This window comes from Sphaeramia orbicularis, chromosome 1 (assembly GCF_902148855.1).
Source record: "Sphaeramia orbicularis chromosome 1, fSphaOr1.1, whole genome shotgun sequence".
NCBI classification, from domain to species: Eukaryota; Metazoa; Chordata; class Actinopteri; order Kurtiformes; family Apogonidae; genus Sphaeramia; species Sphaeramia orbicularis.
The window spans coordinates 54,830,047-54,855,996 of NC_043957.1; the positions used below are offsets into that span (position 1 = coordinate 54,830,047).

General features: G+C 37.1%; 6 protein-coding genes across 7 annotated transcripts; 3 read left to right on the forward strand and 3 right to left on the reverse strand.

Moving 5' to 3' along the window:
• Nucleotides 1-380: 380 nt before the first annotated feature.
• On the forward strand, nt 381-19,676 carry LOC115417969 (histone H4-like). Its single transcript, XM_030132220.1, has 4 exons — nt 381-434; nt 1,194-1,524; nt 9,978-9,980; nt 19,661-19,676. Exons 1-2 carry the CDS (start codon nt 381-383, stop codon nt 1,518-1,520), a joined length of 381 nt encoding a protein of 126 aa, XP_029988080.1. The 3' UTR covers nt 1,521-1,524; nt 9,978-9,980; nt 19,661-19,676.
• On the forward strand, nt 2,948-3,362 carry LOC115425177 (histone H2B-like). The gene has a single exon (XM_030142556.1). The coding sequence runs from the start codon at nt 2,949-2,951 to the stop codon at nt 3,321-3,323; it is 375 nt and encodes a 124-aa protein (XP_029998416.1). The 5' UTR covers nt 2,948; the 3' UTR covers nt 3,324-3,362.
• LOC115425094 (histone H3) lies at nt 5,402-6,064 on the reverse strand. Its single transcript, XM_030142446.1, has one exon. The coding sequence runs from the start codon at nt 5,955-5,957 to the stop codon at nt 5,547-5,549; it is 411 nt and encodes a 136-aa protein (XP_029998306.1). The 5' UTR covers nt 5,958-6,064; the 3' UTR covers nt 5,402-5,546.
• LOC115425125 (histone H2A-like) lies at nt 6,154-6,806 on the forward strand. Its single transcript, XM_030142487.1, has one exon. The coding sequence runs from the start codon at nt 6,338-6,340 to the stop codon at nt 6,722-6,724; it is 387 nt and encodes a 128-aa protein (XP_029998347.1). The 5' UTR covers nt 6,154-6,337; the 3' UTR covers nt 6,725-6,806.
• On the reverse strand, nt 8,740-9,433 carry LOC115425007 (histone H1-like). Of its 2 annotated transcripts, XM_030142442.1 has the most exons (2): nt 8,935-9,433; nt 8,740-8,862 (listed from the first exon to the last, which is right to left on the reverse strand). In XM_030142442.1, exons 1-2 carry the CDS (start codon nt 9,406-9,408, stop codon nt 8,827-8,829), a joined length of 510 nt encoding a protein of 169 aa, XP_029998302.1. In that variant the 5' UTR covers nt 9,409-9,433; the 3' UTR covers nt 8,740-8,826. The 2 variants fall into 2 exon arrangements, with proteins under 2 accessions (XP_029998302.1, XP_029998299.1); XM_030142439.1 differs by having other exon boundaries at nt 8,740-9,433.
• LOC115424968 (microtubule-associated protein RP/EB family member 1-like) lies at nt 17,027-23,899 on the reverse strand. The gene is made up of 2 exons (XM_030142398.1): nt 23,800-23,899; nt 17,027-18,248 (listed from the first exon to the last, which is right to left on the reverse strand). Coding segments are annotated over exons 1-2 (975 nt in total). The 5' UTR covers nt 23,801-23,899; the 3' UTR covers nt 17,027-17,274.
• Nucleotides 23,900-25,950: the final 2,051 nt, after the last annotated feature.

Below are 25,950 nucleotides of genomic sequence, written 5' to 3' on the forward strand. Positions count from 1 at the left end.
AAATCTGGTTTGGGGAACCACCAGAGAGGTCACTAAGACAATATTATTGTTTAAAAGTAAAGAACTTAGTGGACTCAGTGCACTAGACCTCAGTCTCAAACTAACAATAGCCTTTATTAAGAATGTTTCCATGGGTATGTCAAGAAAAGCAATATGGATTGATGACCTGTCCACCTGGGAGAAAAAAAAAGGGCAGGGCAAGGAAAGGTCCATATTATAAGATCATATATGGTGGCATAAAGGAAAAGTATAATCATTTAAACACTGACTGGGTGAAGGGGACTTCAAAAGGGATCTACAAATGTAAAAGTGATTTTAAATGCGGTGGTTTGGTGGATTATAAATATGTGAATGATAATGAGAAGACTGTTCTTAAAATCATGCAGGACAAATCAATCTCAGAAAATTACAGAGATGTCCGCTGGCTCATCTCTGTGAGCAGACTTCCAGCCAGAGCCTTGGTTTCCTGGAGTTGTTATGTAACAACCAAAGTATGTCCAATGATAAACTGTGGAGAGGATGAAACCCAGGAACATGTACTTATTGACTGTTGCAGAGCGCAAGTTGCTTGGACCTTTTTAAGAAACATTGGCTTGAGTTGCTCTATCAACTACCGTTCAGTCATGTATGGACTCCTAGAGGAAAAAATACCACCGAATGAACAAAGACTCTTCCACTTAATAATCTGCATTGTTTCAGTTAAACTTTGGAAAACAAGATGTGTAACGGTCATTAACCACAACTTCATAGACAGAAATACAGTGGTCAAACAAATTCTGACTGCATTACACAGAAGAAGAACATTGGACAAATTGCAGACATTCCCATGGAATATCATAGACTTCTAAGTCTGTCTCTCACAGTAAAAAAAACAAAAACAAAACAAAACAGAAGGGGATAAGGTGTAGGGTGTAAGTCTGTACATGTATATGTGTGTGTGTGTAGACATGTATGCATATTTTAAACTCATGTGCATTTGTTATTGTGTATATTTTGTGTATATATGTGTTGATGTAAATTTCAAGTGTGAGTGTATATACAGATGTTTTATTTTTATTCATTCCTCGTGAACATGGGTAATTGTATATTTTTATGTGTGGATGTTTATATGGGTGGGGAAACATGTATATGGTTATCAAGTATAGATGTGTATGTTCCTGTTTTGTATTACCTAGTAAAACTCCTTCAATTAGATAAAGGCTATTAAAAAAAAAAAGAAAGAAAGAAAAGGTAAAGGAATCGGTAAAGGAGGCGCTAAGCGTCACCGTAAAGTCCTCCGGGACAACATCCAGGACATCACCAAGCCCACTGTCCGCTGTCTGGCCCGATGTGGTGGAGTGAAGCTGATCTCCAGTCTGATCTACGAGGAGACCTGCGGAGTGCTGAAGGTTTTCCTGGAGAACGTGACCTGTGATACTGTCACTTACACCGAACACGCCAAGAGGAAGACGGTGACCGCCATGGATGTGGTTTATGCTCTGAGGAGACAGGGCCGCACTCTGTACGGATTCGGAGGTTAAATATGTTACATTATCAGCAAATCAAAGGTCTTTTTCAGGGCCACCCACTCACCATGTAAAGATATTACTTCCTGTCATGCACTTCAGATCAAATCCTATTCTCAAGACTTTACCCACACTTCTTAGCGGTTCAGTGACAAGAACCAAATGCAGGTAGAATCCAATACTTCATTCAGTCCTACAGGCTTGTCCTATACTGTGACAATAAAATGGATTGTAATTGTAATTGTTTAAACCACCCTTCAGTTCATGAGTGGAAAATGAACAATCCTTTTTGATTAATTTGCCTGTTTTTGGAGAAACTCACAAGAGGGTGAAATAAAGAAAACCTGTTTTTTGTTTTTGTTTGTTTATTTGTTTGTTTATCATGTGCCACAATAAGAGAATTATATATTTATGCAATTGGTGTGGAATAACTATTCTGGTTTACTAACAACATAACCCTTATTATGGAAAAAAATAATACTCCACTTATTCGTCCTCAATAAAAGGAATGGCCAGTTCAGGCGTGCAGTGTCTTCAAAGTATAAGTTTTATTGGAGCTCAAAAAGAGGTACAAGATCAGACAGAGGCTGAAGCTGTCTGAGTGAGAGTACACGGATATAAAGTGGGTTTTGTCTCTTATACGATAAAGAAAGGAAAAATTATGTTGTATCAAACGTGTGTTGGCTTTAGTGCCAGGGAGTCCCAGAATCCAGAGATAAGCCCCTGTGAGAAATCATTTTTATTCTACCCAGGTGTCAGCTTGGCCTTCTACTCTGGGCACAACACACAGAAAAGGTCAAGACGTTTCATAAAACACAATGAAATATAAACAAAGTAACCCAATCTTATATGACCTGTGGAATGTATGTGAAGATATCTGGAATAGAGTTAAAAGCCTATATGACATATGGAATGCATGCAAAGATATATGGAAATATATAATTTAGACACTACACCCTATATCCATAATAAACACACTGAATAGTTCAAGCAAATAGAAAAATCCACTGGTTCTTTATCTGATCATTGATTTGATTAAAGAACACATGAAGTAAACATTAATCTGCTTCTTGAGCATCCGTTCACATCATGTGGCTACTTTGTATTTAGTTCATGAGATGAGACACTTCAGTTTCAGAGCGAAACACTAACAGAACACTCTGAACTGAGACCCGAGTCCACTTCAGTCTGAAGTAAAACCTCAGTCCTTTGTCCCCTTATGCGCCTTGTGGTCATTTTCCCTCCTTTTTACGCACAGCCTGTGTTCAGATTCAACATGTTACCACGGAAATATAACCCTCCCCACTGAAACTAACTAACTCCGCCCCGTTGAACCGTTGAGCCAATCACAGCTCGGGGCCTGCGCAGCTGGGTTTGCATGGAGTCTCTATAAATACAGTGGCTCTGCGCTTTGGAATCATTCGTTGCTTTTAAAAGAACACGATGCCTGAACCTGCAAAGTCCGCGCCCAAGAAGGGCTCCAAGAAAGCCGTGGCGAAAACCGCCGGCAAAGGAGGAAAGAAGAGGAGAAAGGGAAGGAAGGAGAGCTACGCCATCTACGTGTACAAGGTCCTGAAGCAGGTCCATCCCGACACCGGCATCTCCTCTAAGGCTATGAGCATCATGAACTCGTTCGTCAACGACATCTTTGAACGCATCGCCTCTGAGGCCTCTCGTCTGGCTCATTACAACAAGAGGTCCACCATCACCTCCAGGGAGATCCAGACCGGAGTGCGCCTCCTGCTGCCCGGTGAGCTGGCCAAACACGCCGTGTCTGAGGGCACCAAGGCCGTGACAAAGTACACCAGCTCCAAGTAAACCTCTGTGGTCCCAGACCTGAACCCAAAGGCTCTTTTAAGAGCCACCCACCAGATCTGAGAGATTAACTTCACTAGACTGGCAGTTTTTTTTTTTTTGTTTTTTTTTTAGTTTTGTTTCATGAAACTTGTACCAACATGCAACATGAAAATGCATACACTTGGAATATGCATACATGTCTAAACACATAGATGTACAGACTTAGATCCTACACCTCACCCCCTTTCTTTTTTTTTTTTTTTTTTAAAAGACATCCAGACTTAGGTCTATAATATTCCATGGGAGTGTCTGCGATTTGTCCAATGTTCTACATAGTTCAGTCAAAATGTGTTTATTACTGTCTATAAACTTACTTGCATATACTTCTGTACAGCATCATATCGTACAGGCTAGGGGGAAAATATCACAAGAGTAACTGATGGAAGTGTGACACTGAAGCTTCAACACATGCTTCAAACCCTGAAAATGCATAGAATCACTGCCTCAAAGCTTCCTTTGGTGCACAAAAAACACGTGATCTATGACATTCAAAGCAGTAAATGCTTCATTACCTGAATTAATCACCTAACTGGTTTGTGGTCTGATCAGCGGTTTCAGCAGCTCTGCCTCATCACAACTGACTCAATTCAAAATCTGTTGGAAAAAAAAAGTATCTCAGTATGCCATATTCTCCCAGCACTGTCAATAACAAATTCATTAAATCTTTTTTCATAAATAGAACACGATAGGCAGTTCTAGTATGTGTGTGCATGAGATAATTTTCAAATCCAAAACATAATTAGGAATGGCATAATTCCCTGAGTCAGCCACAGCCAGTTTGAGAATCTTACAGTAAAAATCTATCATTTGGTAAAAACAGCAGGTAAAACTATGGGTATTCCTGCTTTACACTCCACAGAAACTGAACAGGGTTAGATACAAATCAGGTACCATTTCCTCAGTACATTTTACTGAACTCCACGTCACAATGCAAGAAATCACCTGAAGCTCTCATTCATCCATGTGTCCATTAAGATCACTGAGCAATTAGCAACTGATGAACAAGTACAAAAGGGAGGACCAGAGGAATGGATGTATGCATGTATTTGATTCTGCTGATGTATTTCAATAATTCTAGGAGGGTCTTACCTTTGTAAGCTTGTTGTGATATGTATTATATTGTATTTTATGTAGCCTCTTATGTGTATATACAGACATTTTAGTCTTTATTCATCATCGGGAACATGGGTAATTGTCTATTTTTAGGAGTGGATATATATATATATATATATACATATATATATATATATATATATACGGGTGGGGAAATATGTATATGGTTAAGTATAGATGGGTATGTTTGTGTTTTGTAATGCTTTGTAAAACCCCTTCAATTAAATCCGTTAAATCATTTTCTTTCAGGGGCCACATTCAGCCCAGTTTGACCTCCAGCGGGCCGGACCAGTCAAATAATATAATAGCCTATAAATAATGACAACTCCAAAATAACATTAAATTAGGAAAACATTTACATTTTACAAACTATCCAAAACAAAAAGATGTGAATAACCTGAAAAAACTGACATTTCTGAAGAAAAATAAATAAGAAAAATTTGATCCATATTATGCCTCAACTTATGATTTCTACATGTGCATTACAGATCAGATCTACCAAGACACAAAACCGGCAGAATATTGTTAAAATTGCACTTATTTTTCTTTAGACATTTCAGGTTGTTCATATTTGTTCAGGTTATTGACATTTTATTCAAGGATATCAGAATTCAATGTTCTTAACAATAAATCAGAGAAAAAACTGGTGTTTTCATTATTTATAGACATGTCATTTTTTTTCCACATTAAACCAACAACATTTGGAGTCATTATGTTATTATTTTCGAGTTTGACACCCTTGACTGTTCATATCTTCTGCAGTTTGTAAATTGATCCCACGGGCCAGATTGGAACCTTTGGTGGGCTGGTTTTGGCCCCCGGACCGTATGTTTGACACCTGTGAATTAAATAAAGGTTATTTTAAAAAGTAATTTCTAGGTCTCCTCTTACATGTTTAATCACTTATACTACAAATTGCCTCCATTTAGACAATATAACCATAAAAACCTCCACACTGTGCTGTAGTGGTTCTCTTCTCCACTAAAGCTGTGAATGAACCAAACAGAAGCAGGTCTTCTGTGTCCATGTGTTGGCTCTGAAAAGAGCCGTTGTGTTCAGTGGATGCTCAGTCTAAGCTCTCTCTCCGCGGATGCGTCTGGCCAGCTGGATGTCTTTGGGCATGATGGTGACCCTCTTGGCGTGGATGGCGCACAGGTTGGTGTCCTCGAACAGCCCCACCAGGTAAGCCTCGCTGGCCTCCTGCAGAGCCATGACGGCGGAGCTCTGGAAGCGCAGGTCGGTCTTGAAATCCTGAGCGATTTCTCGGACCAGCCGCTGGAAGGGCAGTTTGCGGATCAGCAGCTCGGTGGATTTCTGGTAGCGGCGGATCTCCCGCAGAGCCACGGTACCGGGCCTGTAACGGTGAGGCTTCTTGACGCCGCCGGTGGCCGGGGCGCTTTTGCGGGCAGCCTTGGTGGCCAGCTGCTTCCTGGGGGCTTTACCTCCGGTGGATTTACGGGCGGTCTGCTTGGTTCTGGCCATGGTTGAACTTTTCTCTGTTTACAGAAGAAATGGAAGTGAGCAGCAGACAGAGGCTGGTTTTAACCCGTGGGTCTGCGGTGAAAACGGTGACGCAGTTCAGATCTTCGGCTCCTGATTGGTCAGACATTCGTCCAGCCCATCAGCCCCGCCCAGAGAAACAACTCCCGCCTCCATATCAGCTGCTGATTGGATAAAGTTTCTTTCAAACTACCCGCTCAAAGTCACAGTGGACAGCCCTGTGCGGGGCTGAGGAATACCCTTTTCTGATTGGTGGACACACACCATCGCGCGCTCAGCCGCAGCAGCAGTAGTATATAATGTAGAGCTGGTGGATCTGCGGACACTTCTGTTTGAGTCTAGACTTGAAAAGAAAACTAATCATGAGTGGACGAGGCAAAACCGGCGGTAAGGCCAGAGCTAAGGCCAAGAGCCGCTCCTCTCGTGCCGGGCTTCAGTTCCCCGTGGGCCGTGTCCACAGACTGCTCCGCAAAGGGAACTATGCCCAGCGGGTGGGTGCCGGAGCCCCTGTGTATCTGGCGGCTGTGCTGGAGTATCTGACCGCTGAGATCCTGGAGTTGGCGGGAAACGCCGCCCGTGACAACAAGAAAACTCGTATCATCCCCCGTCACCTGCAGCTGGCTGTCCGCAACGACGAGGAGCTCAACAAACTGCTGGGAGGAGTGACCATCGCCCAGGGAGGAGTCCTGCCCAACATCCAGGCGGTTCTGCTGCCCAAGAAGACCGAGAAGGCCGGCAAGGCCAAGTAGAAGTCCACACGGACCTAATGATCCAAAACCCAAAACGGCTCTTTTAAGAGCCACACACTCACTGAGAAAGAACACAACTCCTGTTATTAACAAATATGAACACACAACAGTAGTGTGTAGTTTTATATCAAATATCTCTAATTGCATTAGAGTTAATCATACGTTTAGTTTGAGTCACTTTATACATTTGTGTGTGTGTGAAACTAGTCACAGTGAAAGGAACAAACAAACATACACTCCTAAAGTGTGAGTGTGTGTATGTGCAGTTTACACATCTAAGCACAAACCAGCAGAGTAAATACACAGAACTACCTATGGCCATACTAGAGGTTCACACACAAACAATAATTAACAATGGGGAAATTAAAATTAAAATATGTGTGTGTGTGAAAACATGAACCAACAGTCTTGTTTCATGTCTGTTGGACGACTGAGACTTCATTCAGAGCCATAAGATTAGATTTCTTTTCCTTTTTTTTTTTTTTTTTTTAAAACAAAAGTGAAAACTTGTTCCAGTCTGACACGACAGATTTCAGACCAAACCTAGATCTACACAAAACAGAAAGAACAAACAGAAGTTCCGTTATTGAGTTTACAAACATGATTGTAAACTCCTTTGGCAGCTTTACAAGTAGAAGTATATTACTGCTAATAATTTTAGAGCCAATACAATATGTGTCACAGGTAAGACGTCTTATTGTAACAGATCATATATTCTTTTAGGGCAAGAGCTACATTCTACTTATCCATCTAAAACTGTCTTAGAAATAACAGCATTCCCATCTTCAGGATATATGTAATCTTTTTTTTATATATATATATATATATATATATATATATATATATATAATTTATTTATTTATTTAAGTGGTTTATTGTTCTTATTTATCTATCTTTTTTTATTTATTTTGTTGTTTTTAATTGTATGGCTTTTTAATCTTTCTTGTATTTATTCTTTGATTTGGGTTTTATTTATTCTTCTGTATAGCCCTTTTTTTTCTTTTTGTACAGTTTCTATGTCTTTAAATCTATTCTGTATTTTATTCTTCTATTTTGGTTTTAATTATTCTTCTGTACAGCTCTTTGGTCCACTGCAGTTGTTTTAAAGTGCTTTACAAATAAAGTTGGATTGGATTATTTGATTCACTTCTATTCCTTCTTCAATAAATAACTATTTCATCTTTTGTTGCATAAGCTCATTGTGTGAAAACATGTACAAACCCTCTGCTATAAGTGCTTTAATCCAAATAAACTGAAAATAAGATTTGACTCAGAGCCATTAGAATTTTTACAGAATAGTGAACAATAGTGTCAGTCTATAATTTACTTTGATGAAATATAATATATTAAATCAATTATGAATAGAATATCAACAGTCTACTTCAAAAAAACTGAAATCCAGAATACTTATCAAATTGAATGATTGAGAAAAACAGATTTAACACTATGTGTTTGTTGAATAACTGGTTTTATCTGTGGTTTGATTATTAATACTATTGAAGGTGAATAATTTACAGCCCAGTCATCCAACCTGATTTATTTCAGAATCAGAATCAGCTTTATTGGCCAAGTATGTGAACACATACATGGAATTTGGCTTTGGTTTTTACATTGCTTTTCGACATGAACCCAGACAACATGTGGACCTAAACACAAAATAGACGAACAGTCCACTAGAGACAGACAACAATGGGTTGAGATTTACAGTGGATATTACAATGGAATATGTACAGAGTGCAAATTGGAGTGTGCAAACTGAAGTATTGATACAGTGAGTGGATATGTACAGGGGGAAAAAAAATAAATAAATAAAAAAAAATAAAATAAAATATATATATATCATTGTATTTCTGTTTGTTAACACCAGTATTTTTTAGTGCTGGTGCATTTCTTTTCTGTTGGGTTGTTTAATGAAACCCCAGGTATAGAAATGATGTCAGTAATGTTTTATTTGTTTGTAAACTAGTGTACAGCTGTTGTCCGTCAGCTGTATTAGTGAAGCCATTCCCTGTGTGTCCAGAGGAAGTGTCTTCTTACAGTAGTGGTGGGGGCTCTTAAAAGAGCCTTTGTTCAGTGGGGGTCCTGTCTCAGGCTGGGACTCTTTACTTCTTCTTCGGGGCTGCCTTCTTTGCCGGGGCCTTCTTGGCTGCGGGGGCCTTTTTGGCCGCCTTCTTGGGGCTCTTAGCCGCCTTCTTGGGGCTCTTGGCCGCCTTCTTGGCCGCTGCTGCGGGCTTCTTGGCCTTCTTCGGAGCCTTCTTGGCGGCTGGGGCCTTCTTGGCCGCCGCTGCCTTTTTGGGCTTTTTTGCGGCTGCGGGTTTCTTGGCGCCGGCCTTCTTGGCTTTGGGAGCCGCTTTCTTTGCGGGCTTCTTGGCCTTGGTCTCGGTCTTCTTGCTCATCTTGAAGGAGCCGGAGGCCCCGGTCCCCTTGGTCTGGACCAGAGCCCCCTTCAGGACCAGTTTCTTGACCGCGGTCTTGACCCGGGCCTTGTTCTTGTCCACATCGTATCCTCCGGCGGCCAGAGCCTTCTTCAGGGTGGCCAGAGACACGCCGCTCCGCTCCTTAGAAGCGGACACGGCTTTGAGGATCAGGTCCCCGACACTGGGTCCGGCCATCTTGGGCTTGGACGCCTTCTTCTTGGCGGCTTTGGCCGGAGCCGCGGCGGGAGCTGGAGCTACTTCTGCCATAGTTGGACTTGGAGATGTCCGATCACACAAGTGTCTGACTAGACTGAAATGGAGCTCAGAGCACGGGATGGCCTTAAACACACCATGAGAACCGTGGAGACTCAATCTCTCTGTGTGTCCTCGGTCCAGTCAGGATGGTGGGATTCTTGTGTTTTCTCTTCACAGATAAAAGCCAATAAAACAGCTGCAGGTGAAGGACTGGAGGCTGACAGTGAACGGAGCCGATAGCGGACCTTTGTCTCTTCATGCTGGACTCATGTAGACCTCTGAGGATCCCTGGATTTAGTCTGAACCACCTCCAAACCTCACATATACACCCACATGGACAACACCCATCCACGGATTTTCACACTTACTCCCGTTATAAAATAACTTCAAATGTATCCAAACTCCACCAAACCTGTGGTCCAGTTGCTCAACATTCCTATTGAGAATCTCAAACTCTAAAACCGTATGTGTGATGAACATATTTGATAAAACTGAGGCTGTTTTGTCAACACCAAACACATTGACTTACAGCTCATATTAACAGAGGTCTGATCAGCTCTGCGCAGATGCACAGGCATCAGTCTGTTGTAGGGAATTTATTTTTCTAACGAATAGACACGGATCTATGAATGTGAAAATGACATAAGTCATCTGTGTCTGATGAATGAATAACAATTATATCTTTTTTTTTTCTACAATAAGGTACCTTATTGCAAGGAGATGAGAGTGAGCATTAGACATTTATTCTAGCTCTGCTCAGACTGCAGTTCTGTGGTGCAATGTTGTGTATTGTTTGTTTATTGCAATGTCTGTTGTTGGTAATTTAGTTTCTTACTGGTGTATAAAAATAGTACCGAATTATTATTATTAATATTAGTATTATTATTATTATTATTATTATTATTATTATTATTATTATTATTATTATCATTATTATTATTATTATTATTATTATTATTATTATTATTATTATTATTATTATTATTATTGTAGTAGTTCTGCTGTTGTTAATGATGAAATGCCTGTTTTTCATTACTATTTTTATAGGTACTGTCACTATGTTCTTTCTTTTTGTCTGGTAATATTTCTTATGTGTATATTTGGTGTTGTGCTGCTAATTCAAAATGTATCCAAACTCCACCAAAACCTGTGGTCCAGTGTAGGAACATGTTTGTTCAGATGCCCAACTGTGCCAAAACCCTTCCCGGCTTAAGCTTTTCTCTTTTTTGGTGCTTTTCCACCGGCACCAAACACAATGATGATGGCTGAGATTTACAACATGGATTAGAAGGATAGGTCTGATCTGGTTCAATGTCCATGACTTCTCAGTTTAAGTTTGTACATTGGACAGTGAGTGTGTATGAGGGGAATATTCTTTATTTAGTTTTATGTGTTAATTATTGTACAATCTACACAATACACCAGCATAACAATAATATACACTGAACAAAAATATAAATGCACGACTTTTGTTTTTGCTCCCATTTTTCATGAGCTGAACACAAAGATCTAAAACTTTTTCTATGTACACAAAAGGCCTATTTCTCTCAAATATTGTTCATAAATTTGTCTAAATCTGTGATAGTGAGCACTTCTCCTTTGTCCTTTGTTGAGATAATCCATCCACCTCACAGGTGTGGCATATCAAGATGCTGATTAGACAGCAGGATTATTGCACAGGTGTGACTTAGGCTGGCCACAATAAAAGGCCACTCTAAAATGTGCACTTTTACTGTATTGGGTGGTCCAGGGGGGTCAGAAAACCAGTCAGTATTTGGTGTGACCACCATTTTCCTCACACAGTCTTCTTCATGAATTCTCTGAAACACCTTTGGAGATGGCTTATGGCAGAGAAATGAACATTCAATTCACAGGCAAAAGCTCTGGTGGAGATTCCTGAAGTCAGCATGCCAACTGCATATTCCCTCAAAACTTGTGACATCTGTGGTATTGTGCTGTGTGATAAAACTGCACATTTTAGAGTGACTTTTTATTGTGGCCAGCCTAAGGCACACCTGTGCAAAAATCGTGCTGTCTAATCAGCATCTTGATATGCCACACCTGTGAGGTGGATGGATTATCTCAGCAAAGAAGAAGTGTTCACTAACACAAATTTAGACAGATTTGTGAACAATATTTGAGAGAAATAAACCTTGAGTGTACACAGAAAAAGTTTTAGATCTTTCAGTTCAGCTCATGAAAAATGGGAGCAAAAACAAAAGTCGTGCATTTATATTTTTGTTCAGTATACAAAGGCTACACACACAGTGGGTTTCTAGACCAGTGCTTAAAAACATCACGTTACAGACAACACGTAAGCAGAAAATAATAGTGACAGAAGGTAAAATAATAAAGGAGAATTATCATTACAATATTGAAATTAGCATCAATAGAAATACAAAGTATAGTCTAATCAAAGTATAAACTTAAGTATAGACAAATGAAAAACAGAAATAAATTTAATTCATTTAGAAATAAATGGTCGACAGCAGTTACTATACAGTCATTAAATTGACATTTTATTTCATTTGTTTCATTAAATAGATCATTTGCATATACATTTTTTTGCCGAACAGAACAATGCAATGTAGTGTTTAAAATTACTATAATTATGTATCATTATGAGTGATTTAGTCATCATATAGGCCTACTGTCTACAACTGTACTAACTAATTATTTGACTGTTGTGTGTTTCATTGTTTGTTTTTTTTATCAGTTCAACAAATTTTGTAAAGCTCTGTGATGTACAAAAATACAAAAACCAAGGTACTCTCTTATAATTTAAAAATGCCTTTATTAATTATGACATGATTCATCTTGTTGTGATATTGGGCTCTGTAAATAAAATTGTGTGTGTGTCTGTGTGTGTGTGTGTGTGTGTGTGTGTTTGTTTGTGTGTTTTGATATAATTCAAGTTTTTATTGGAGTTTTTACTTGGTACATGACAATCATACAATGTTGCTTGATATTAACAATCAGGGCTTTTATACATAAATGAAAAGTATCAATAATACTACAAGATGTGGAAGTTCTTAGGAAGAAAAAATAAATAAACTGAATACCAGAGGGAGGTAATTCAGCTGTCATCCTAATGTAAGACTAAAATGCAGTACTGGGGCTTTTGCAGGTCTTCCACTCAGATGCAGTTTTGACAAATACCCAGCAGATGTCCCTCTTCTAACTGTATGAAATGCTTTACAGTAGTGTAACATTCTTGAAAAAAAGTCTCGAAGTGGTTCACTGCTTCATGACGTTTTGATTTCACCATCAGGAACAGACATGAGTAAAATGGTGCATGATGCCATAACTTTCTGGTCTCTCCCTTTTCCTTGAACACATGGATACACACAAACTGGACTTAAAAAATATTTATATAAATACTTCAGAGGCCCAAACAGAGAAAAATATATGATGCAAAATATCTGTATTAGTGTGAACGGGGCGTTTAGCAAAGACATAGTAACAAATGGATTGGAGGGTGACAAAAAGTCCAACTGAAAGTACAATCTGACAGCATGAAAGAAAATTAAGCAGGGGTTCATTTATAGATTACAGTAAGTGCAGTTGAGAGCTTGGCCTCTGCAAATCTGTTTCCACTTATGCAACCAGGGGACACACACCCACAAGGTTTAACACACATCTTAATGATGAAACTTAACACAAAGAGGATTTGGAGTTGAGTTTCTGACTTTTGCAGGACCTTAATAGAGGTTTTCACAGTTGTTGGTGTTGAGATGGTATAGAATAACCCTGGACCAAAATGATACCTGTTGATTTCACCGTATAAATATAACACAACTAATGTTTACTTGTAATTAGTCAAAGGCATCAGAGTCAAATGATGGCAAATAAATTTTCAAATGCTAATGTGAATTGTACCCTGGATAAAGCGACATTTTTTGCTACAGGGAAACATACAGTATATTGTTATTTTGCAGGTCATAAAAATCAACTGTTCCTAATATCACATCCTTTAAAGGGAAAGGGAAACTGCATATCCCAACTTGTATTTAAACCTCTCGTACACTTACATTTTATTTATATAACCCCTTTCAACACAAAGTTGCAAAGTGCCTCTTAAGATAAACCCATAAAACAGTTCATCAGATACAATAAAACAAACACTAAAAACATAAAATCCACAATAAGGAGCGCAATTACTGCTCATAAACACACCTAAAAACTAAAACTAAAAACTCTAAAAACAATAGCAAAAGTATAAAAACTAATTGAATAAATAACATACCTATATTGAATGCAGTAACATAATTCAAGCTATTGAAAGAGTGGGATTTTTACCTCCGTTTGTCTATTTTTCTTAGCCATGGCTGAATATTGTAAAAAGTTCACTAACCTATAAAGACCCAAACATCCATCACCAACCAAACCATCTACCGATCTAAACTGTTTAATAACTGTTGATATATTAATCCTACCAATACATGTAAATAATTGGTGTAAAATACAGTAATTCATCTTTTCATGGTCATCAGATCTGACCCATTTGGATGTTCAGAGGATCTGTAGTTACTGGGGAAACACCGTCATCTTCTGCAACATTGATAAACTTGTAAAACCATGACACTGGATGGAGACACTTGTTTTATGTTCAGTTAATGATATATTTTACTGAAAAACTCACTTTTTCTTCAGTTTTCTCTGTTTTTGATAGAATAACAATCAACTTTAAATAATCTGAGCTTTTATGAACATCTACATGATCAGTAAATTAAATATTGGAAAATACCTCATTTACACTGATAAAATTACAAAATACAGAAGATAATATTATAAATTAATGGTGATAAATCACTTAGGAAAGGTTAGATACAGAGAAAATGTCATTTGAGAACTGACATAAAAGTAGCGCTGGGTCTTTTTAGGTTAATACATTTTGGCCCTGTTCAGCAGGTTTTAACGGTAATATAGACACAAAAAGGACCACTTGTATTATAACGTTAATTACTGATGTTTTTGTTTATCTCTAGGCTGTGCTATCTGCAGTGCAACAAAATCAACTGGTATCCTTACAGAGAAAAGGATGTCTACATCTGAGGAGCAGACTTCTTTATTTGAAACTTATTTGTCTTGTCCAGCTGTTAATGACTGTTATACAGGGGTTGGACAAAATAATGGAAACACCTTCTATGATGCCACAATGTTAGGTGTTTCCATTATTTTGTCCAACCCCTGTACATCTTGTGTTGCTTACAATACATTTACATTTAGATAATACAGAAGCAGTCTTTCATGATCTCAGTTATGTGTGGATTCATGCTTTATGAGTTAATGAGCGTGGTGGTGCTTGTCTGGGGCTGTTTTGGAGCGGCTGCTGCTCTGGGAGGGGTGCTGCGGGGTAACTGTTGCTCTAGGATGCGGATGTATGATGCTGGGAGGGGAAAAATCTGAGTATACCCACTAGAATAAACAAGACTACACCACTGAGTCAGAGGCACTGCCAGCAGCTGTTAAGACGGTCCAACATAGTCACAAATACTGCAGAGCAAGCAGCTTGTCAGAAGGTGCATTTCCATATCTTTATTTGCATTTGACTGGAAAAAAAAACCTCAGTGGAAATTGCAAATTATGACAAAGTTAAGTTCTCTTCTTTATTAAAATGTTTTACTTCTCACATTTTACACTTCCAATACATTTGACATGATCAACATTCAGAATGTCTCATTAATACAAGTGAAACATGAAAGGTTTTATTATTTATGCACTAATTATTTACTACATATGTTTGTTGTTTTTTTTTTGTTTTTTTGTTTTTTTAAGAAAACATGGACAACATAAACTAGCACAATGCAAATAAAACTGAATGTACTCAGCTGATGAGCCCAACATATTTTTACAGGTTTGGCCCAAAAAAAAAAAGTCACATGTAAATAAAGACTGTATTGATAACTTCATAGTGTGCAGATGACAGCTGATAATTTGTTAGGAACTTCAAAATGTATGTTATTTCAACTCAAATGACAATCTGATGGGTTGTGATAAGACAATGACTCTGATGTGAGGATATACTACAAAATACCTATTACTATTGTTATTGTTGTTATTATTATTACTATCATTATTTTATATTGTTTGTCTTTTGCCCGATCTTTATGCATATACATTTGTTCTTGCACTTTATTCTGTTGCTGCCTTGACTGTTGAATTTCCCTGTTGTGGGATCAATACAGTCTAACCCAGTGGTTCCCAACCTTTTTTGGCTCATGACCCCATTTTAACAGCACAAATTTCTGGCGACCTCAGACATTCAAAACAGTGACAATTTTTTTTTTTTTTTTTTTTGCTAAAATTAATTTGTTTTTGATCATGTAATAGTTTGCTATACTATGTTGCAAATAAACATTAATTTTAGACGACATTTAGTCTATATAATGTATATTATTATGGACGGAGGCAGAAAGCCAGGTGTAGATTACTGCACAAAGTGAGAATTTTATTTCCTTGGTCAGGATATGTACAGTCAGTCCAGCTGTGATTTACAAGGCTGACAATTAATACTGAACAAACAAGAACTCAAACTATGAATTATGAAAGAGCTGCAGCATCTGAAACCGACCACAATGAACATTTGACAGATAAACTGAACCACAGTGCTTCAGTTTCAGCTTCACAGTTTGTCATGTCTTTTGGGGATTGGGATTGTTTCTGTCAACTCACTGTGTATTTTTATCATTAAGTTGTTGTTTCGTTTTTTGTTTTGTTTTGTTTTTTGTTTTTTTATCAATTACTAGAAATTTCAGGTGACCTCGTTTGAATTCCTGGTGACCCCACGTGGGATCCCCACCCCAAGGTTGAAAAATACTGGTCTAATCTAATCTAATCTAATCTAATCTAATCTAATCTAATCTAATCTAATCTAATCTAATCTAATCTAATCTAATCTAAAAATAAAGTGTGTCATTTCATTTTGTATCAGGGCAGTACTTGTCATTTTGGTGCTTGCATTCTTCTACATGGCACACATGTTGGAATGAATCTGACCAGGTGCTTGTATAAAAATTCCAAATACAACTGAATTTATAAAACAGTTACTGTGTTGTGATATTTATTCTGACCAAGATATACAATCGCATAATAGAGCAGTGGTTCCCAACCTTTTTGGGCTCATGACCCCATTTTAACATCACAAATTTCTGGCGACCCAGATTTTCAAAATGGAGACTTTTTTTGCTAAAATTTATTTGTTTATGATCATGTAATAATCATGTAACAAATAAACGCTAATTTTAGATGATATTTAGTCTGTATATTGTATATTATTATTATGGACGGAGGCAGAAAAGCCAGGTGTAGATTACTGCACAAAGTGAGAATTTGATTTTTCTTGGTCAGGATATGTACAGTCAGTCCAGCTTGGATTTACAAGGCTGACAATTAATACTGAACAAACAAGAACTCAAACCATGAATCATGAAAGAGCTGCAGCATCTGAAACTGACCACAATGAACATTTGACAAATAAACAGTACCACGGTGCTGCAGTTTCAGCTTCACAGTTTGTCACATCTTTTATGGATTGGGATTGTCTCTGTCAACTCACCCTACATTTTTATTAGTATGTTATTTTTAAATTTTTATCAATTACTAGAAATTTCAGGCGACCCCATTTGAATTCCACGTGACCCCACGTGGGGTCCCGACCCCAAGGTTGGAAAGCACTGTAATAGAGGATTTTCAACGCCCATAGCAGATAATAAAATGGTCACAGTAAAATTAATCTTCCCTTTTTTTTTTTTTTTTAATTTATTTTTTTTTTATACCAATTCTAGTTTAACCCCTGTATTACAAAACTTTCTCTAGTTTCAGCCCCTTCTTCAACCCTCTTTACATTCTCTCCTCCTCCCATCATGCATCACCTCATTAGAAAACGGTTTCATCACATAACTCTACATTCTCATCTTCTTCAGTCGGAGAGTTGATGAGTACAGTCGCCTCCAGACCTCCCTCCTTTTTTCCATTCTCCTGACCTTGTGTAGGACTGTGCCGTCCATCACTGGGAACGCTCCTTTCACCCTCATCTTCATCCCCACTCCGTTTATTGGCCTCATCCTCTTGTCTGCTCAGCGCCATCTCCCGTAGGTCTTTCCCCTCCAGACTGGAGTAGTCATCTGATGAATCACTCTCTTCTCCCGCTTCGTCTTTTCCTTCAATGTTGCCACCATTCTCTCTCCCCTGTCCTCCTTCCTCCACATCTCCTTGTTTCCCTTCTGCCTCCTCCTCCTCCTCCTCCTCCTCCCCCTCCTCCTCATCCTCATCCTCTTCTCCTTCTCTCTTGCTCCCTGGCCAGAGGACAATCCCTATCCGGTCACCCAGGTTGTTGATCCCAGCTCTCAGTCTTTCCCTCATACTCAGAAGGAGTCTCGGGGTAGAATCATCCTGAGTGGACTGGCGTTTCCACAAGCTGTGGATGCATCCCACCAACACACACACCAAGAGGATGAGTAGAAGAATCACAACAATTACAGTCTTGGAACCATTGCTTCTGTTGGCTCGAGCGATGGTCTTGTTTTCTGGTGAAGAAGACGTTTTGTTAAGTTGGGTGAAGTTGGTGGGTGACTCAGATGTCACTGTGGGTGATGATGGAGACTGTGAAGACGCAGTGGGAGTGGTGGACTTCTTTCCTGTGGCTGGCACAGTTGGTGTCTTATTAGTTATGCGAGGTGTAGGTGTTGGTTCTCGCACCTTTGGAGTTTCAGTCATTGAAACAGTTGTTGCGATAGATGAACTCTGTCCGTTTTGTGTTGTGTTTTCGTTGGCTGCATCCAAGGTTGTGTTCTCACTTAAAACCAGCGTGAAAAGGGTTAAAACTAGGATTGCCAGGGTCCTCATGGTCACTATATAAGTCAAAAGACAAATAGCAAAAATATACTGATTAGAATAGTGACAGATGTACACTGTAAAAAAAAATCTGTAATTTAACAGAATTTTTACTGTTTACTTTAAGATTTTTCCTGTACTTTCAAGATACAGGAAAGAATCAATGAAATTATAAAAATAGACTGTGATCTTACACGTCAAATTTAGAATAACATGAAAAAAGTGTAACTGTGAATAAGCAGAAAATTTCAATTTTTTAATTTTTTTTTTTCATTTTGCACAGAAAAATACAGTTAAAATACATTTGCAAATGTATCATAGTTTCACAAATATTTCTTTTCTATTCATGAGATTAACTGTTAATTTCAAGTTCAATACTGTAAAAAAAAAAAATTACAAAATGAGCGAAAATTACTGACAATTAACCGTAAAAGAAGTATGTGTTCTGTAAGTTTAACCAGACTTGTTTGTTAATTGACAAATATCTTGTGTAATTACAGGAGGTTTCACAACAAAATGTTGAATAAATGTATTTTTGTGAATGTATAACATGTATAAGCACTGATAAACTGTCCAAATACAGTTTTTATCTGTGGATTGTACAACTTAGTCTCACTCAAAATTATTTATATATATATATTTATAGGTAATTTGATTGTTTTAATACATGTAAATATTCTTTATTAAACACTGAAAAGTAAAAAAAAAAAAAAAATGCAAAATGTCATGTAAAGTTAGGGCAAAAAACTATATTTTAATTATGGAAAATTACCGTATTTTATGAAATGGTTATTTTCCGTTATTTAACAGTATTTTTTCGGCACCCCTGCTGCCAGAATAATACCCTTTTTTATGAGTTGTTTTTTTTTTTTTTTTTTAGTCTATTTAAGACCCTTGCTAAAAATAATTAGACTATTTGTTATAGAACTGATCTGACAAATGTGTAAACTGCAAACAATAAATGAATGAATTTATTTTGGTTTTACATCAATCATTGTACTCAGTGCATTAATCGTAATAAACATAAAAACCAAAAAGGGAATAGGCTAGAAGCAAAAGCTAATTTTTTTGCCTATCCTTTTCACCTAATACACTGCATACATCAACTTAAATGTGTACAGCATCGAGCATTCACACCATAATAATAAAAAAAACAAAAAAAACAAAAACAAAACAAAAACATATCTACCATCTCAATTCAATACTTCTGAATTCTTTTAAACTTCAGGTCCTTTTTTTTTTTTTTTAACTTTGCCAAAGGAGTAGATAACTTAAATGCATCATAAAGTCCATTCCATAATTTCACACCCACAATCCCAGTTCATCTAGACCTCACATTTGTCCTCACTTTAACCCAGTCACACATATGAAAATCTCTGGAATTCGAATTACTTTCTCTTAATTCCAAGAACCACGACTGGTATCTGAGACAATACCATTTTTATCCTTCATGTTCCATATACCTATTTAGAAACAATTCTTTATACCTCTTTTTAAATATATTTATGTTTGTACTTTCCTTTATCTCCTAAACAATCATTAGTTTGGAATAAAACTAATACGAGTGATAGGATCATTTTAACATAACTTTTATCTTTATTCATTCAGCTTCATAGTTAATCATCTGTTGAACACAGTAGAAGGATTATCATGTAGATCAGGGATGTGAAAATCATTTTAGTTCAGGGGCCACATTCAGCCTAATTCGATCTCAAGGGGGCCAAACCATTAAAATAATAGGATAAAAACCTATAAATAATGACAACTCCAAGTTTTTCTCTTCATTTTAGTGCAATAAAAAACATTAAATTATGAAAATATGTACAATTTACAAACTATCTTTTCACCAAAAAGATGTGAATAACTAGAAAAAAATGTAATTTCTTAAGGAAAAATAAGCTAAATTTTAACAATATTATGCCTCAACTTATCACTTGTACATGTGCATTACACACAGTGTTACACAAACATAATATTGTTGAAATTTTGAAGTTTGGAATGTATAACTAAAATAAGAATGTCTATAATATTATGTGTCAACTTATTAACACAACTTATAAATCTGATCTACAAATCCACAAAACATTTAGTAACAGACAGAATATTGTTAAAATTGTACTTAATTTTCTGGTTGTTCTCATTTTATTGTGAGGGTTATTAGACTATTCTTTTACTTAGATCACATTGGGCTAAAACCAGTTCAACACCTTTGACTGTTAATATCTTTAGTGTAATTTTTTGCATTCTATAAAATCATGCCACGGGCCGGATTGGAACCTTTGGAGGGCCCGTTTTGGCCCATGGGCCGCATGTTTGACACCTGTGATATAGATTCACATCATTCTCTAACATCTTGCCAGCTGTTTGACAGAGTGCCTTGTTGTACGTTTTCATTTGCACAGTTATTGTATTCCTGCATACGCCACGTTTTAAAACTTCCATTAAGACAGAAACCTGACTGACTTGTAGGAAGGGCAGAGGCAGTGAAAATAAAAGCTGATGTTGAAGATTGTTAATGTCAAATGTAGGTGGGCGCTAAGCATGTAATTTATAAATAGAAAATCCACATTCTAAATGAGTCACGTCTCTAAATGACAAAGATGCATTAGAACAAATTATGTGAAACAGCCCTTTTATACTGTAGATGAACACAGAGCCTGTGTGTACATGCCATAACATTTCACAGAGCACTCATGTTCATCCTAAACGAGTTTACAGTAATTTTTTAGAATGTAGTATTTTCTAAGCCCGTGTGAAGATTTTTTTTTTTTTTTTTTTTTTTTCATATGTTATTTTATTTCACAAAAAAAAAAAAAAAAAAAAAAAAATCCAGATACAGCACAAACATAGTGACACTGGGTCTTACTTTTTGCAATTCTCCTTTGTGCACTCCTCCCACCCCACCCACCCCCAAAGGAACAAACCAACTAAACACACTCAAAAGTAACAGCCCAAAAACATAAAAGTCTAAATAAATAAATAAATGTAAAAATAAATAGATAAATAAATTAAAAATAATAATAATAATAATAATAATAATAATAATTATTATTATTATTATTATTATTATTATTATTATTATTATTATTATTATTATTATTATTATTATTGTTATTATTATCATACTCATCATAAACACAATAATAACAGTAATAAGAGTAACAACATAAGTGTGAGCATAGTGATGCATGCTGTAACACAAATAGCAGTATTAGGGCAGTATTCATGGTGTACAAACTCGAACTTTCTCCATACCAGAGAGTAAATGCAACCAAAATTCATCAAAGAGATGGCCACAATTATATTTATCCAAAGTCAGTTTTTCTAAAGGTAAAAAAGGAAGCAACTGATCATGGAAAATCTTAAAAGATGGAGGGGAGTCATTCTTCCAAATAAAAGTATGCATTCTTTGTGAAGTAAGTGATCAGAATTAGTACCCTGCATTTTTTCCGATCTAAATGTAAATTATATCTGTCACTTAATAAATATAAACTGCTGCTTCAATCAAATTGTAAGTCTAAGACTGATTGAGTGAGAGAGTGAATTGAGTTCCAATAACTTTTTAAAAGGTTGCAGTCCCAGAACATGTGCATGAATGTACAGAGAACAGAGATGAACAGAGATGGTTTTAATAATGAATTAATTCCTCACATATAAATCGATCATCAGCCACCACTATTCCTACTTTCCTTTACAGGTTTTAATTTTACCTCAATAAAAGAGAACTTATAAGTATGAAAAGGGAAGAAAAAGGAGGCAAACTGAGAACACAACATGGGAAACTACCCCACACATGCAACAAGGGGGGTCAGGATGTGGTTTCTTGTGCACCTGAAAACTCAGTATCATACAGGAAGTCAAGATCTTGCGGCGTAGAGCACATCGTTTCCCTCCTGTTTAATTTTGATTCAACCTGTACGTCTTAACAGCATTAATGGGCGACTTCCAGAAACCAGGTGGCATTATTGCCTGAATAGATGTAGTGTTATATAGCGGTAATGTTTAAACACTTAAAGAAATACTTATGTATGACTGCATTTAGTCATTCTAGTACTTAATCCGTACTAAGTTGGTTTCATGTAGTGGTTTTGTATCAACCTTCTAACACTAGTGTAGCAGTAAAATGCCAGTTTCCTGTGTCTCCTCCTCCAGCCTTCGTCATCTCAAAGAGTAAAAACTGCCAGTTTACACACACTCTGTCCTGAATATAAGCACATTTCTAAAACAGTTTTAACAGGTATATAAGATGACTGTACAATAAGTTAAATACCTATTTGCTGTGTTGTCTTCTAATGTTGGAGGATTATTGTTAATTGCAATTAGTGATACACAACAAATATCTGAAAATATTACAGTTACAAGTCATGAGTTCAAAACTGAATAAAAGTAAAGTAAACATGAATAAACGTTTGCAGAAAACTGGCCTTAAAAAGTAAACTATCTATAGAAAAATACATCATCATTAAAGAATTGCAATTATGCTATTTTTTGCACATTATGCACAGAAGTCCCTGAAAGTAAAACAGCTTAATTGAATGCAGCCATTTCTATTGATATCTTTTACACTTGTTTTTGAAAATGGTCACGTGCTCTTTATTTTGCCTTAAGAATACAGTTCAAGTAATTGACTTAATGTGTTTAAGCCAAAGTATAAAGAAGTTTGAAAAAGTACACTTATACTTTACTTCACTGATAAATAATACTAGTTTTCTGCAACATTTCTGTGAATTATTAGGTAGCATAAACTAATACCTGACTAAAGAGTTTAGATTTTGCTAAACACATCTCAACTTTCTCTAATATCAAATTAGAAATAGCTGTTCTGGCATTTAAACACTTAAATGCACAAGAAGTAAAAAATAAATTAATAAATACAGGGTTCCTACAGGTTTCTACAAGTTAAATTTAAGACTGTTTCAGATCTTTTTAAGACTACTTAGGGCAGAATTTAATGCCAATTTCACAGCCAGACTGGCAAAAATTCATGACTCCTAGAATATAGGAAATTTATTTATTTACTTCAACGCCTTGATTCCCATCGTTCCAAGTTATTTCTCTGTGGGGGCTGCAAAGTTAGTGATAATTAGTAAGATAATTTCAATATAAATTATCAGGTTGAAATGAGTAGAATAACATTACTTTTTTTGCATCTTGGACATTTCCCACATGCATTTAAACACAACACAGCAAACAAGTTTAGGGCAACATAACTTAAGACCTACCATATCAATGTAATACCTTTTTAAACACTTTTAAGGTATTAAATGCAGATTTGTAAACCAATACTTTTGAGACTTTCACTGCAGCTGAAAGAGAGAACTTGTAAAATGCGGGAGGGCTGAGAAAGAGGGGAGGGTGAAAAGTTTCAGTGAGTTTTTTTTTTTTTTATCAGATGTCATGGAAATAAGGACGCAGTTAGAGATTTGTACCATGACAGAAAAGGTGATAAACAAAAGTTAGCAAAGTTAAAATGAGCGGGAACTGGCTCATCACCAACAAACAACCCAAACTCTGTATTTCAACAAGTCATCAACTCAAACAGAAGAGGATATAAAACTATAGACTTACTTGTTGAGCTGATTAGCCAAGCAAAGGAATGAGCTACTGTGAGCTGGTAAGGCAGAAAGGAGTGAAAGACTGAATGGAGGTAAAGCTGTGGATGTGAGTAGAGTCAGAGGTGAAAGTAGGTGGGGGAAGAAACGGTTACACTTATGATGTGGGACGGTTTGTCATCTCACACTGAAAATGAGGTCAGTACATTCTTCAGTGCACTCACTTAAAGAGTCCACATTTTCTGGTCTCAAAGGCGAATCACCTAAACAACGTTAAAATTAGATTCTTGCAATATTCTATAGATCAGGGGTCACCAATCCTGGTCCTCGAGGGCCGGTATCCTGCATGTTTTAGATGTTTCCCTCTTCCAGCACACCTGACGGTCATTATCAGGCTTCTGCAGAGCTTGATGATAGGCTTATCATTTGAATCAGGTGTGTTGGAAGAGGGAAACATCTAAAACATGCAGGATTCCGGCTCTCGAGGACCAGGATTGGTGACCCCTGCTATAGATTTTTCTCCCATCAGTACAAAACAGTAGACCTCCAGAGCCAGAAGCCACTTTAACACAGAGACCCCAGAAAAAAGGTGAGATGGTGATCCCACCTTTTTTTCCACCGTTGACTGATCTCCACAGCCAAGACAAAGGAGGAACAGAGGTGAGACAAGCTGAACTTTTATTTATTTTTTTAATAGCCTTTATTTAATTGAAAGAGTTTCACAAGGTAATACAAAACACAAACATACACATCTATACTTGATAACCATGTAACATATTTCCTCACCCATATATAAATCCACACATAAAAATATACAACGGCTAAAATTTACTTAGAAGGTCAAATGAGTGGCCGTGACAGGTTGATGGACTCCTGACCCCACGTGTATGTTGGTTGATTGACAACGGACAAAGCCAATGGTGATAGCGCTGTCTCCGCTATAAAATGAAAGTCATGTTGGAGAAAGGCGACTGTCCTGCACATTGGAGAGCCAGAGCCAATCAAATGAGGGACATCGTCTCAATTTGCGGGACATGGGAAAAATGGTCATAATGCTGTGCAGTCCCGCACAAAGTGGGACACCTGGTCACCCCAGGTGGAACCAAATGATCCCACCATTTCATTTACACAGATGTTGTTCAGGAATAAAGATGAAATATTCCCATAACAGAATTGCTGTGTTAAAGGGGCTACAGATAAGTTTAAGGCCTGGTTTATTAAACAGAGTGTCCATAAAGTCTCTTTACAATTTAACAAATTTATTACAAAAGCAAATGAATAGATAAAACTGTGGAAATCATAACAAAATGAAAAGTAGATATTGAAGTTTTTGTTTGTTTGTTTTTTGGGCTCACTTTTATCCACCTCCATATGGGCATCATTAGTTGCAGGAAGCACATCCAGACAGTACTGGATTTGTTTCCATGTTGGTTGTATCATAGCTTCATCAATGGTGTTAATGGCGTCAGTGGTGTTTTCCTTCAGGTCACTGACCATTGTCCTGATTCTTTGTTTGATGCACGATATCTTTAAAATAACCCCATAGAAAGAAATCCAGAGGAGTGATATCTGGTGAACGAGGTGTCCAGGAAATTGGATCATCCCTTCCAATCCGTGGGTCAGTTGGTACAGACAGTGTACCATCTACCTGGAAAATGGTGGTTGGCTGAAGGTCATCCAGTTGTGGTGCCACATAATCAATCAAAAGGTCAAGGTAAACATTTGCAGAAATTGATCTCTCATTGAAAAAAAAAAATGGACCAATGATCCTACAATTAGGGCTGCACGATTTTGGCAAAAAAATAAAATCCCATTTTTTTTCCTCTAAAAACTCGATTTTCGATTTTGATTTCAATTTTTGGGTAAAACTACAAAAGACAACAGAAGTCAGCATGTTGTTTTTGTGAGCAGCCCACAATGCAAGCCACTGCTCCCTACCTCAAATCTGTGATGGTACCACGTGATGAACCTACAGAAGTTTTTTTTTTTTTTTTTTTTCCTTCATTAAATCTTTATTGAATGAAGTAGAGTATATAAACAATGTATACAGCAAGAAAATAACATAACAAGTTTGCCAGGGGGAATACACTACAATATAATATCCAAATCAGAGCAAATACTGATGGTTTTTATAGCCTTTTTGGTTCCAGATTTATCTAACAGCTTT